This window comes from Monodelphis domestica, chromosome 2 (genome assembly GCF_027887165.1).
Source record: "Monodelphis domestica isolate mMonDom1 chromosome 2, mMonDom1.pri, whole genome shotgun sequence".
In the NCBI taxonomy this organism is placed as follows: domain Eukaryota; kingdom Metazoa; phylum Chordata; class Mammalia; order Didelphimorphia; family Didelphidae; genus Monodelphis; species Monodelphis domestica.
The window spans coordinates 10,093,869-10,107,848 of NC_077228.1; the positions used below are offsets into that span (position 1 = coordinate 10,093,869).

The 13,980-nt window shown below is 49.4% G+C and overlaps 1 protein-coding gene across 3 annotated transcripts in view; it reads left to right on the forward strand.

Moving 5' to 3' along the window:
* The window catches only part of DNAI4 (dynein axonemal intermediate chain 4), a 48,567-nt gene that overhangs the window by 4,974 nt on the left and 29,613 nt on the right, over positions 1 to 13,980 (forward strand). For all 3 annotated transcript variants that reach the window (XM_056814984.1, XM_056814986.1, XM_056814985.1), the window contains exons 2-8: positions 2,520 to 2,706; positions 7,845 to 8,035; positions 9,978 to 10,090; positions 10,595 to 10,745; positions 11,306 to 11,445; positions 11,897 to 12,043; positions 13,499 to 13,693. In XM_056814984.1, the coding sequence (XP_056670962.1) occupies positions 2,520 to 2,706; positions 7,845 to 8,035; positions 9,978 to 10,090; positions 10,595 to 10,745; positions 11,306 to 11,445; positions 11,897 to 12,043; positions 13,499 to 13,693 (1,124 nt within the window). The remainder of the gene's footprint in view (positions 1 to 2,519; positions 2,707 to 7,844; positions 8,036 to 9,977; positions 10,091 to 10,594; positions 10,746 to 11,305; positions 11,446 to 11,896; positions 12,044 to 13,498; positions 13,694 to 13,980) is intronic.

Here is a 13,980-nt window from a genome sequence, read left to right on the forward strand (position 1 = left end):
GCTCGCCCGTCAAGGCAGGGAAGGTGGCATTTCCCTGCTCCCCTTTGCTCCTTCCAGGCTCTCCCCCTTCCCCCTCAATAATCTCTTCTGAGGTTCGTGCTCTTCGCATCTGCCACCCAACCAGAGTGCTAGTAGCCACTGTCTACAGACTCGTAGGTCACTTCCTTTCCTTTCTCAATGTGTCGAAACTTCTCAGTTTGTCCTCCCTCCCAACTCTTGCCTTCACACTAGGGGTCTTCAGCAGACGTCTTGAGTCTTCCTCAAGTGCCCCAACGACTCGGATCCTCAACCTAGTCATCCCCCGGGAACCATCTTCCACCCTCCCACACAGAGATGGCCGAGTTCTCCCCTTATTTGACCATAATCTATTGGCTTTTCACCTCTTCCTCCGAATTCCCTTGTAGGACTCTTCCCTCACCATGACCTCCACTCCTTGGACCCTGCAGTTCTCTCCCAGGCCATCTCCTGGACTTGCCACCTTCCCTTCTCCCCAGGGTGACTCATGAACCAATTCAGCTCTATGTTCTCCTCTTTATATCAGCAGCCACACCCGGCCAAGTCTCAGCCTTGCATCACTTACCCTTCACTCCCTTCACACAACCACTACAAATGTACCCAGCCTCCCCTGGGCCCTCAGTGCCACTAGGCAGTCCTACCAGACTCTCCCCATCACAGTGGCTCATCTTCCCCCACCCCCTCCATGGAGAACAGATATTTTACAGAAAAAATGGGGGCAATTGGCTGTGAATCCTCCCTCCTCATCTCCCATCATTCAGATGCGTTCTGCCTCTCTCTTCCTTCCTGACCAAGGGGAACTCCTTTCTGTCTGCTCAAGTGCTCCATTCTGTCCTGGTACCTTCAACAGAATGAGTCTCTGTCACCTCCCACCCTCACCTTCCATTTTAGAATCAATATTAAGTATTGGTTCCAAGGCAGAAGAGTGATAAGGGCTGGGGGATGAGGGTTGAGTGACTTGCCCAGGGTCATCCAGCTAGGAAGTATCTGAGGCCAGATCTGAACCCAGGACCTCCTGTCTCCAAGCCTGGTTCTGTCCATTAAGACACCTGGCTGCCCCCCTTTCACTTATTTTCAACCTCTCCCTATCTTACCAGCTCATTTCCTACTACTTACAAACATGCCAAGTCTCCCCTCTCCTAAAAAAGGCCCTCCCCTCCTCCTTCCATCCCTACCATTGCCCTTGTCACTAAACTCCTCAAAAAGGCCCTCTACAACTGGTTCCCCCACTTTCTCTCCTCTCCGTGTGGCTTCTGACCTCATCCCACCAGACGTGCCCTCTCCAAGGCGGTGACCGAAGATCTTTTAATGGCCAAACCCACCAGCCTGTTCTCAATCCTCAACTCGTTGAGCCCTCTGCGGCCGTTGACAGCTTTGACACTGGCTCCTCTTGAAGTGTTGGGCTGCTGGTCTCTCCAGGTTTCCTCCGGCCTCTGACTGTTCCATCTGTCTCCTCCTCCAGACTCCGTGCTCTAACTGTAGCTGTCCCTCAGCCTTTGTCCTGGACCCTCTTCTCTTCTCCCCCTCGATGACTTCACTGAACAGACTACCAGGATGCCCAGAAACGGGAGGGAACAACACGGCGCAAAATCGAGCCGAGCCCTGGAAGCTTGTTTGTCTTTCCAAGTCTCCGAGCTGGAGATTCTGTGATCTACCCAAAGCCAAGAGACTCCCCAGAGTGGCCTCGGCCTGCTGGAGGGACTGGCCTTCCGCTTAATTACCGGGTTCTCTTGGACACTTGGGCCCTTCTGCGTCCTAAGCGCGGGTGGAGCTGCTCTGCCTGGTGTCGGGGCAAAGACCGGGGTTGGGGTGCTGGGACTTGGGAAGCCAGGATGGAGGAAGGCCGTCTTAGTGGGCCGTGCCTCCGGCGGGCACAGGAGGGTCCACGTGCCACGTGGCCATCTCGACAGACGCACTCGGCCAGCTTGAGCGAGAGCAAGCGGGTCACTGCTCCAAGCTGGGGTCTGGGAGGGACTCGGGGAAGAAAAGGCCATGGGGGGCTCTCCTGGGAGTTCTTGGGGGCCAGGCTCCACCAGGGATGTCTTCGTGGGCATCGCAAATGAGGAGAGCTTGAGCTGGCTTTCTGAGGCAGCCGGAGGGGACGGATGCTGCCTTCTTCATCAGCGACGGGCGCAGGCGGACCCTGCCCGGAACGATGAACAACGCGGCGTGGTCTACGGCGTCCTGGCGTTGGGACCGCGTGGCCCGAGGGACGCCCGCTGGGAGCCTATCGTCAGAATCGGTGCTTGTGCAGATGGGATTCTGGAGTCCTCCCAAGGCTTCTTTTTAAAAACCAGCCTTGCGTCTCTTATCCACGTGGATAGAATCGTATGCCGTTCAGTCAACAGACGTTTCTTTGACGCTTCCTCTGGAGGCACCATTGAGGGCTAGACACAGCCAAGCGCTGTTTGCGAGCAGCACCGCCGCCTCCCTCGTTGCACGGCTCTCATTTGCGCGCTCCTCCATCCCCCATCACTTGTGTGTTTTGTCTTTTGCTCTTCTAGGGCCAGCCCCACCCCGATGAAGCCGGGATCCGTCCGGAGGTTCAGCCTCTCTCTAAGCAAAATGAGCATGAGCCGCAGTAAAACCAGCCTAAACCAGAGCAGGACGGCCTTGTCAAGGACCATAAGCGGGCCTACAGATGCCAAAGGAGAAAAAGGGGGCCCCCATGGGACAAAGTCCCAAATCCAGGTGTGTGCGCGGCTTGGAGGCCAACTCGGTGTCAAAAGGGAAGTCACCACCTGCAAGCGGAGAAACCAATTGGGTTTCTTTTTTAGCCTTTACCTCCTATCTCAGAGTCAACACCATATATTGGTTCCAAGGCAGAAGAGCAGGGAGGGCTAGCCAGTTGGGTTAAGACACTTGCCCAGGGTCACCCAGCTAGGAAGCCGGAGGCCACATTCTCTCGGCCTGGCTTTCGCTCCACTGAGCCACCCAGCGGACACCCCAGCCTTTGAAAAGCCAATTGTTTTCTTGAACTCCTGCGGGGTTCTTGTGTGTCGGGGCTCACTGGTCTGGGTGCATATCCAGCAGAAGGAAATCTAGTGCTGCTCCAGCAAAAAGAGGACCTGAAGCCAACATAAAGCTCTAATAAACGTTGCAGATTAATTGGTAATTTGAAAAACGCTTGGACTGATTTTTATTCATGCTGGTATACATTTTTATACTTGTAGTATAGTATGTGTGCTCTGCCCTGAGATATCGGCAATGCTTAGCAACACGAGGTTGATACTATTGCATTCACCTTTAATGTCCAAAGAGAATAACAAGAATTATTTCCTACTCTAGCTTTAAAGCACACCCCATGTGTTGGTCAGAGATACATCTGAACAAAGAGCCCAGTATATACTTGGACCCTGAAATGTAAACAATTTTAACTCTGAGAACATGTATGAAAAAAACTTAGTATCCCTGAGTGATAGGAAATTTGGCTTATTTTAAATGAAGACTAACAGAATTTTGAAGTGATCTACCTGATCAAATGCAGTACAAACATTACACTTTAGGTATTTCAGGCTACCGTACAATCCAAAGAAAGGTCTTACAGAGTAATCCTGTTTTTGACGGTCCAAAGCCAGACAGTGGTATGTCCCCAAACGGCGAATTTAGAATTTAGAAGGGCTTCCTTGGTATCATCTGATTGAATTTTGTCTCTGTAAAAACTATCTAAAACGTGGCTAGGTGGCTCAATGGTGTAAAAATAAAAGGGAGACTATAAAACTAATAGATGATGGATTGATTATGTATTATAAACTGATTTTGATACTCTAATTACTGTGCTTACAAAGTATCTTATATCAGTGAAGTGATGAAGCTCATAACTGAACTTCTCTTCAGGGCCAGGCACAAGGACACTAAAGAGACTCTTGTTATAAAAGTTAAAATATTTATTGAAATATATAAGCATAAAAAAGGATTTCTAACTCTAAGGGATTCTAACTCCACCCAAATAAAACTCCCTGGTTCTGTAAGGAACCACTTCTGTTTCCACAGGCTACACTGATCCTTCCTGATCTGAATAACCCAAATTTTTACTATTCTAAATAAACTAACACTATTATCCTTATAATTCTTAACTTCATCTCCAAGTTATAAAAATAACAAAGGCTAGCTGTTTGAGCCTCAGCAAGAACCAAGTTAGGACTCTGAGCCTTAGCAGACTCCGAGTCTAAACCAAAGACCAGGTCTTTGGTCTTCTCAGAGTTAAAACAATCTATAAAAACAGCAATAGAGAGTCAAGAGTGTTTCCCAAGTTGGAAAAAGAAAACGCTTTGCTCCTTCAGGTCTTTCCCTCCTTTCCTTCTACCTCAGACAGTGAGAGAGAGAAAGGCAAAGATGTTACCTCCTCCAAGCCCTCAGAGAGAGAGTCTGGCTCAGCCAACTGCCAGAGACCAACTGCCACACCCAGAGAGAGTAACTGTCACTGTTAGCCTTGAAACTGACACTCTTGTCTCAGCTCTGTTTGAAACTCCAATTCTTTCTCAAGCCAACTTCTTCACTTCTTATCTCTAAACTAATATAACAAGACTTAATTTCTAATATCACCCTTATAATGAATAGAGACCCAGGCCTGGGTTTAAATCTGGCCTTATACCTTTTCTAGCTGTAATCCTTATCCCCTAGTCACTTATCCCCAGTTGCCCAGCATTTACCACTCTTCTGCTTTGAAACCAATATTTAGTATTGATTCCAAAGCAGAAGATAAGTTTTTTTTTTCATTACATCTAGGAAAGTTTGAACTACGTTTCCTCCTATTGCATTTGAGATATTTAGCGTCTTATAATTAATCTTAGAGAGGTTCCTAAAGCTGGCATTATTCTTCTCCTTTACAGAATTTAAATCTTTGCAGGTCTCTCTGTAGGTTTTAATTGTTGGGATTTAGCAAGTGCTCATCTCAAGTAGCCTAGCCCTCTCGATGATTTTACCCTCTGAGGGCTAGTCTTTCAGCTGTCACAGTATTTCTGTCTCTGCCCCTCTGTCACTGTGTCTGTCTGTCTGTCTTTCTCATATGCCACCACTCTCTCCTTCCAGCTTCCCATTGTCGACAAGCCTAAAGGGGGAAGATCAATAAAGCCTTGAAGACTCAGGGAGATGCTGGCTATGACTTTCTCTGTTGTTGGTTCTTGCTGTTCCATCTGTCTCAATGCAGACTCAAGCTTGGCTTTTTTCCAACCCCGTTTGGCTTTAACCCTGACCCTCTCCTTTTCAGTCATCCTAGTTTTCTTTGCTCTTTTTAGTTGGTTCTGAGCATTAACTCTCCTGATTTTCTTCTGACAGCATCATGCCTTGGGTACAAACCCATTTTCCCTACACTGCCCTTTGTTGGTTCCACCTTCTGTCTATATACAAGTCTATAAAACTGAAGTCACTGAAGAATTTCCTTTGGAAAATTTTCTTTAAGAATTTCACATAGGTCACTTTATACAGATACCTCATGCTCCTGTTTATTAGAACTGCTTCTCTATTTTTTTTTATATTTTTAACAGCAAAAGTATCTTTATTGATGGTTTCTATTTAAAGTTTACTTAGCAATCTCTTAACAGTTAGTGTGGGTAGATATTTAAAAAGAAGAAAACAATTGCATGGAAAGTGAATCGAATTGGAAGGATGTTCTTCCCAATGACATATGATAATGGTTTATTTTTGAGTAATTCACCATTAAAGTCCTGCGAGTGAAAAATCTTAGAATATAAATTTAAGAAACCTTTTTTTTTCTTATTTTTTCTTTTTCTTTTTTTAAATTTTGGTGTCAATTTAGAATATTTTTCCTTAGTTACAAGAGTCATGTTCTTTCCCTCTCCTCCCCCCAATGGCTCCTGTAGCCGATATACAAAGAATTGCTTCTCTTTATAGATTCAGATGTTCATGATTTTTAAGTTAAAATTTACTTTCTTCAATTATTATATATATCCATCCCCATTTTTTTAATAAAAGAAAAAATAAAATCCTTATCACAAATATACCTAGTCTAGAAAAGAACTGGAAATTGAGGGGTTGTCCATCAACTGGGGAATGGCTGAACAAGTATGGTATATGATAGTGAAGGCATACTGTTGTGCTATAAGAAATAATGAGCTGGATGGTTCCCGAAAAACCCTGAAACGCTACATGAACTGATGCGAAGTGCAGTGAACAGAACCAGAAGAACATTGTACTTGGTGACAGCAGTATTTTTGAAAAATAAACAACTGTAATTGACCTAGTTTTTCTCAGTAATTCGATGATCAAGACAATCGCAGAGACTCATGATGAAAAATACAATCTGCCTTCTGAAAAAGAAATGATGGAGTTGGAATGCAGGCTGAAACATTCTATATTTCACTTTCTTCTCTTTTTTTTCCATTGGAGATCTATTCCATGAAATGACTAATATGGAAAAATATTTTACATGATTGTACATGTAAAGTCTTTATCAGATGACTTAGCATCTCAGGGAGAGAGGAGGAAGGGAGGGTGGAAAGGAGGGAGAGAATTTGGAACTCAAATGAAAAAAAAGTGAATGTTTAAAAAATTGTTTTTACATGTAATAGGAGAAAATAAATTATTATTAAAAAACCAACAACAAATATACCTAGTCGAGCAAAAAAAGAAAAATAATTATCCAAAAATTTGTCTCAATTTGAGAATTTCCTTTTTGAGCACACCCTTGTTATTCTTCCTGGACTTTCTCTTCACTCTTTGAAATCTATTTTTCCAAAATCTAGGATGCATATTAGACTGTGACTTGCTGTTCTTTTCTTACCTATCTCAAGCTCTAGAATGGAGGGGTCACCCCTTGCCCAGCTCCCCCTCACTTCTATCTCCCCTTTGTTGACAACCACCAAGTAAAATAATGAAATGATCCTGTAGGCACGGAAAACCTAATATTCTTAGCTTCTCTGCCCTTGACAGAGCAGGAGCTCCAGCAGATGTCTGGTATAAGGCATTCTTTTCCAGAGACAGATGCAAGCCTTGGCTCTTATGGCTCAGATGACCTCCTTGAATTAGAACATGTGCTTTCCCGTGGTTGTTGTCCATAGTCTGTATGCTTATGTTTACACCTATAAGGTCACATGGAAGGAAGGCCTCCATCATCTCTTTCAGACAGAATCCTAGAACTGCAGCTGTTCCTTAACCCCCCTCCTATGATGGGGACCATGCTTTCTTCCTTGGCAGCCCACTCTATTTTGGGACACCTCTAACTGTTAGGAAATTTTTTTTAGATTAAAAAAATTCATTTAATTGATTAAGAAAATTTGTCCATGGTTACTCCTCTCATCTCCCTCCCATAGCCAATGCACAGTTCCACTGGGTTTTACCTGTGTCATTGATCAAGACCCATTTTCACATTATTGATAATTGCACTAGATTGTTTATAGTCTACATCCCCAATCCTATCTCTATTGACCCATGTGATCAAGCAGTTGGTTTTCTCTGTGTTCTACTCCCACAGTTCTTTCTCTGAATGTGGATACATTATTTCTCATAAGTCCCTCCAGATTGTATTGGGTCATTGCATTGTTCCTAGTAGAGAAGTCCATTACATTTGATTGTGCCACAATGTATCCATCTCTGTGTACAATGTTCTCCTGGTTTTGCACCTTTCACTCTGCATCACTTCCTGGAGGTCGTTCCAGTTCACATAGAATTGCCTCCAGTTCATTATTCCTTTTAGCATAATAGTATTCCATAGAACGTCATTTTTTATTATTATCATATTTATTTATTATTATATTTATTTTTAACCCCATTAATTCCATTTTTCATGTTTATTCTATTCTACTCTTAGTCTGTCATCTATCCAAATGTTTTCCATTTTTCTAATGACCTTTGATGACTGTGACTTACAGGTATTTGACTTGCTTGGGAAAGATGTTACTCCCAGACCCCTTTTCCGTCCAGATCCACATTTTGTTGGTTCCAAGAAGCCGAGTAAGCTGCTTGTGTCTCAGGATGTGTCTCCTTTCACATCAGAAATTACGGCCTCCTACACTGTATATCAGAATACCGTGAACCCCAGTGTAATAGGACAGTTCACAAGGTAGGGCATGACATACTGTATTTCTTTTTATAATGTATCATTTGAGTTTTTATGTCATGTAGAATTAATAGATATAAGTGTATATAAATACGCACTTATAAATGGTAACAAAACATTTAGATGGATTTGTATTATGATAGATTGTTGTTAGGGTCACTTGCCTATGGAATTAATTTTTGGCTCTTGGTAGACTTACTTTTTATAAAAATATGAGTCAATAACTTAAATACCAGTCAGTGGATTATGGATGTTTTAATTCCTTTATTTTAAGGTGAGTTTTTTAATAGAGCCATATTTAAGGTCTGAACAGTGGTTATGGAGCCCACATCCAAATGTTCATTTAGAATCTGGGACGTGTCCTACCTAAGTAAAAGAACATTCCATTTTTTTTGGTTATGTGTATTATGAGAAAAATGTTTCTGATGCATTATAAGCCTTCCCTTTCTACTCTTTGAACATTGGGTGCATCTCATTGCGCCTCTTTTCCCCCTTTCTTTTCCCTCATCATGCGTGTATGGGACTGTGTGCTCTCTTTTGTACCTGGAGTCACTTCATTTCAGTTTTATCCACTCCTCTTTTTAAACACACTTTTATTGCTTCCTTTTTAACATTTTTTTTTAAATTGAGTTCCAAGTTGAAGGAAGCACAGTGGGGGGAAGCATGGAGAACCATTTAGGGGGGAGTTCAAGGACCCCCATGTTGTAGTGAGATCAGAGACTCTTATCTCCATATTCAGCACACTTGGGAAGAATCCCCCTTCCTCCCTTACGCAGCAGGTGAAGAATAGGAGAAAAGGGGGCAGAGAAAGAAGACTTTCAGAGGTGTCTGGCAGAGTGGGAGCAGCAGGGGGTTCAAGGGTAACGTCCTGTCCGTTCACCAGCTTTCATGCGGTACTGGCTGTAGGCCAGGAGCTAGGCTCAGTGCTGGGGAAGCCGGGGCAGCCCTGACCCATCCCTGCTCCCCGATTTATACAGGTGAGGACGGGAGCATTAGGGGGCTGGGTTGTGTGAGAGGGAGGCTGAAGCCAGCTACTGAAGTCCTTGAGAAAGGAGGATGAGCCCCTGATAAAGGCCACCAGTCTGAATCCGGCGATGCATTTGGGCAGAATGATGGCAGCAGGGACATCATCCCAAGCCAGAATGCCCCTTCCCTCCTTGGGAGCAAGGTGTCCGAGGCAGTAAAAGCGGGTGCAGCCAGGCCCTGGAAGGGTGGCTACAGATGTCCGGGCAGGAGTCTTTGGGAGTGCCAGGAAACAGGAGGTTTGAAATGAAGGAAAGTTGGTGATGGAACAAGAATTGCAGAGGGCCCAAGGAGAGGGGGCCGGCCACGCCGCAAGGCACTGAGACGGACAATGACCGCCACCACTCCCAGAGGTCAAATGAACATCACGCACACGCAAGAACAGCACAGGGCAGGTAGGCAGAGGCCACAGCGTCCAGCCGTAGCGGAAGTCCTTTTCCTGGCTAATTTTGTGCTTTCAAAATCAACTTCCCTCTTGAGAAAGTGGTGCCTTCCATAGGGAGCAGCAGTGAAAATACCAAGTAGGCCCTTAAAGTCTTACCCCAAACTTGGTAATCCTTTGTAATGCTTTCTGAATTCCTTCTGGCAGACTCATCTGGCCCCACTGGAATGAGCAGAGATAGGAAGTAATCCTGCCATTAGACAGGATTATTTGCAGTTTAAAAAAACAAACAAGCCAACATGGACTCTTCCTTGCTTTTTGTGCTTTCCTTATTTGACTTTCCGATACCCCTGGGGAGAGGGGCTTCCCCGAAACATCCCCCCAAGTCCACGGTAAAAGAGCAATCCCGGACCCCCTCCTCCTCCTCCTCTGTGGCCGCCTGCCTTTCTAAGAGATTCCTTCAAAGCTCCTAAGTCTGTTATCTGCAGCATCGGATCCTTCACAGTCCGGCATGCCTGTCCCTGTGTCTTCCTTACAAAGGTCGGCGGTGGGAAGCAGCACCATGTCCAAGTCAAGCATATCGGCCACGGAGTCGATTGGAGAAGAGCTGGAAGAGCCGTCGTACAGACGGGAGACCATAACCAGCTATATCGGTAAGAGGGCAGATGCGGGCGCCCACAGACAGACAGACAGACAGCCCGAGGTCAGAGCAGACACATAGATTACATAGGTGGACAGGTAGAACACACAGATAGATGAGAGTCAGAGAGTCGAGTAAGTGGATGATGGATGGAAGGATGGGTGGGTGGATGGACGGACAGACAGACAGGGGCGAGACCTGTAATTACCTCACTGTAGGGACTGCCTAGAGGAGGAGACTCCCCCTGCCTATGCAGGCCAGCCTTCTCTGCAAAATCACTGTTTCAAGTAGAGATGGGCTTAACCCCCCAGAAAGTCAGATGACTCGCCTGCTCCCGGCCAGTCTGTGTCCAAAGGCGAACTGGACGCCAGGCCTGGTGGTGCTTTGGCCCATCGGCTCTGAGCTGAGATCCCCTGCCGGGTGTCTGTGGTCGTGAGGTTGGCCTCTGCCCTTGGACAGAAGGAGATCTGTCAGCCGGAGGCGCAGATTCATGAATAGTCCTGTTTTGTCGTGTTAGACATGGTGAAGAAAGACACCGTCAAAGAACTGACGAAAGAAGACCTGGAGGTCACAGTGGACATCTACCTCTGCGAGACGGAGACCCTGTGGCTCTTCAACATGCCCACGATCATGCATTCTGTGGAATCCGAAGAAGCCGAGATAATCAAGTAGGCCTCCTGGGCCCCGGGTTTGTCATGCCACTGCCCAATGGGGTTAAGTGCCTGGGCGGGGGAGGGGGCTCTGAGGTTGGACTGTTGGAGGGCGACTTTGTCTGGAGCCCTTCTATGGACCTGCCGGCTGCTGCGTTTTCCTCAGCGTTTTTCTTTAGGCGGACGATGTAAAAATTGGGGCGGGCAGAAATGTTAGTGAGGTGACGGGGCTCCGGCTCTGACCGGAAGAGTCCTGTTTGGAACGTTACAGCCTGAGGGTCTGGGGTGCGCCTCCGACACTCTCTGGGTGACCCTGGGCAAGTCATTGCACCCCCTGTGCCTCCGCCTCCTCGCCTTCCTGGCAGGGCTGCGGCGAGGATCCAGGGAGCTCGTGGGGGTGCAGAGCTTTGCGGGCCTGAACGCGCTCCCGGTGCACGAGCTCTTCCCGTCCTTACTCTTCCGTCCACTCGCCGACGAGGAGCCCTCTGGCCTGCCCGGGCAGAATCGCTCCGCTTGGCCTCCTCAGGTGGAGCTCGGGTGGGCGTCTGAGTCGCTCACGAGGGCCCCTTGTTTTAAAGGTCCAAGAACATCGCCTATGAGACGCTGTGTAGGAACCGGGCCGGCAACGACCTGTACGTGGAAAGGATGATGCAGACCTTTAATGGCGCGCCCAAGAACAAGGAGGTTCAGTGCGAAAAAATCCTGACCGAGGAGAAGGGTGAGCCGTGCGGCGCTCTCCGACCCTCACGGAGCCCCGCTGGGCACGAGCAGCCGCTCCGAAGCCCTTAGAGCCGACCCTACGGGTGGCGGGCTGTGGGCGTGCCTGCAGGGCACAGGGAGAGCTTCCTAGAGAAGGGGATGGCCCGGGCGTGGCCAGAGGGAGGCGGGGAGGGTCAGGACCCCGCCAGGGTGGGGCGCCAGACCCGCCCGCTCCAGCCGCTGCCTTGGGAAAGTCGCCGTCGTCGGCGAGCACCTTCCTAGGAAGAAGGCCCGGCCGTCCTCCGGCGGATGGGGCTGCGGCTGTGCCTTCGCGGCTGTTCTGGCGGCGATTCCGCCTCCCGTACTCGCGAGGTCTGCTGCCGCCTCCCGGGACGCGCTCCTCGGGGAGACGGTGCCCAGTGGGCGCCCCCTCCCGGCGGGTTCCCCACCTCTCTCTTCTGTCTGTCTAGGCATAGTGTCCACCACGTGGGCCCTGTACGATGCGTATCACGAATTGGACGCTGCGGAGGTTCCCACAAAACTGGAAGCACCCAAACCAAGCGCACTAGAAGGGGGGAAGAAAGAGAAGGACTTAATGACGACGATGACGGACCGAAGTACGTTCCAGCGGGCGCCGGCTCGGGGATTTTAAGCTCGCTCGAGTCGAGCCTCTGCAGTCTGGGGAGGTCTGGGACGCTCGTGCCTCCAGGACAGGCACACGGTGGTGGGGAGGCCTCACGCAGGGGGAATTCAAGCGCTTCTCGGAAGCAGAGCCCTCGGCACAGGACTCCTACTAAGTGACGGTTAGCACAGAGTAGGTGCTCACTAGCTGGTTTTGATTGATCAGTGAAGGAACTGATGGTGCATATGTGTGGAAATAGAACTCTGCAAACACAGAGAGAGAGTTAAAGGCACGAGCGACGACTTGACTCCCCATCAGGGCGTTATCACAGGAAACCCGCCCCCTTCAATGGCTTGAAAAGCTCACCTTTGCTAAATATGGGTGCTGCTAGCCACAGCCAGCCCCCAAAGCCCCTTTTCCAGGGTGACTCTTTCCTCCTGAGTTAAACAGGGTGAAGGGACCTGCCCAGGGCCACCCAGCTAGTAAGTGTCTGGGACCATCTTTGATGACGCAGCAGCATTCTGCTGGGAAAGCCTGTTGGCAGACGTTCTCTCCGTCTGGTCAGTGGCGCTCTCATGGCCTTCCTCGGATGGGATGTCTGGGGCGGTTCTGAGGCCTGTTGTTGGGAGGCCACTAGGGCCAGGCCAGGGCCTGGGACAGCATGTGTAAAGGGAATGGAATCGTACAGTCCAGACTTCCCGAGTAAATATGTGTGCTTTCTTGGGTGTTCTGCCCTTGCCCGGCCCTCGCCTGTGTCTGTGCTCCACAGAGCGGTCGCTGACCATCGCTTTCCACCATCCTAGGCCCGACCTTGAAGCACTTCATGAAATGGCCACTAAGAATTGGGGTGGCCAAAAAACAAGCGGTGACCTTCTCGGGCGAGAAAGGCTGGACCTCAGTGGACAGGCCACAGCCAAGCCGATGTCCTGACTGTGTCCAACCCGCCATATTGGCTGCCCTTCTCACCCCGAATGTGTCTCGCTTGTTTCTACGTCTCCCCGTCCTTGCCCTTTTCTCCTTTGAGAGGAGGGGCTGTTCGCTCATTCCGGCCCCCAGTGCCTGGCACACGATGGGCGCTTAATACGTGGGGCCGACGCCATGAGCCCCAGGCCACGGCCGAGCCAGCTCGAGCCCTTCAGGCGAAGCTCAGCCTGGCCGGCCAAATGGTTCAGCTTCCCTCGCTGAGCTTTCTGGAAGTCCTCTGTCTGCGTGGTCCTTCGGGAGACCCCTCGTCAGTGAGAACAAGCAGTTTAAAGTCACAAACGGCGCTGGGAGCTCCTGGGAAGGGCCGAGGGTGCCGGGCTCGTGCCTGCCCCGCGGTGCCCGCCGTGGGGCTCGTGCCTGCCCGCGGCGCCCGCCGTGGCAGCACAGAAATGGGGTTCTGCCGTGGGGCAGCCGCGGGGAGCGCTTCTCCCGCCCAGGTCTCACGTCTTCTCTTGGTGTCTTGCAGCGAGCAGAAGCAGCTCCACGATCGACGTGGAAAGCGTCATCCTGGCTAAGATCCACGAGGAGGAGGAGGACAACTCGGAGCTGATCCTGAAGTCGGACAAGTTCTCCCAGGATCTGTTCTTCATGGAGCGGATCCTCATGGAGAACATGTTCCAGCCGAAGCTCGCGGCCTACCGGCAGCTGCCCGTCCTGCAGGGTACTTACACGTAGCTCTAACTGGGCTCTGTGGCGGCAGGGCGAAGCGTGCTTGTCCGAAAGGGGCCCCCCGACCCGCAGCGCCCCAAAGGTCTGTTCAGCTTCCATCTGAGCTGTCCGCCCTCCAACGAGGGCTCTGCCCGGACTGCCTGCACCGTCCTGGAGGGGGGTCGGGGGGCCCCCAGGCTAACCCTACCCAAACCGTGAAGGCCCGGAAGGCTCTGTGCCCGTGGCTGGGGGTGCGAGGAGGGGCCAGAAGACGGGGCTCCCCTCCAGGCGCTCACACTC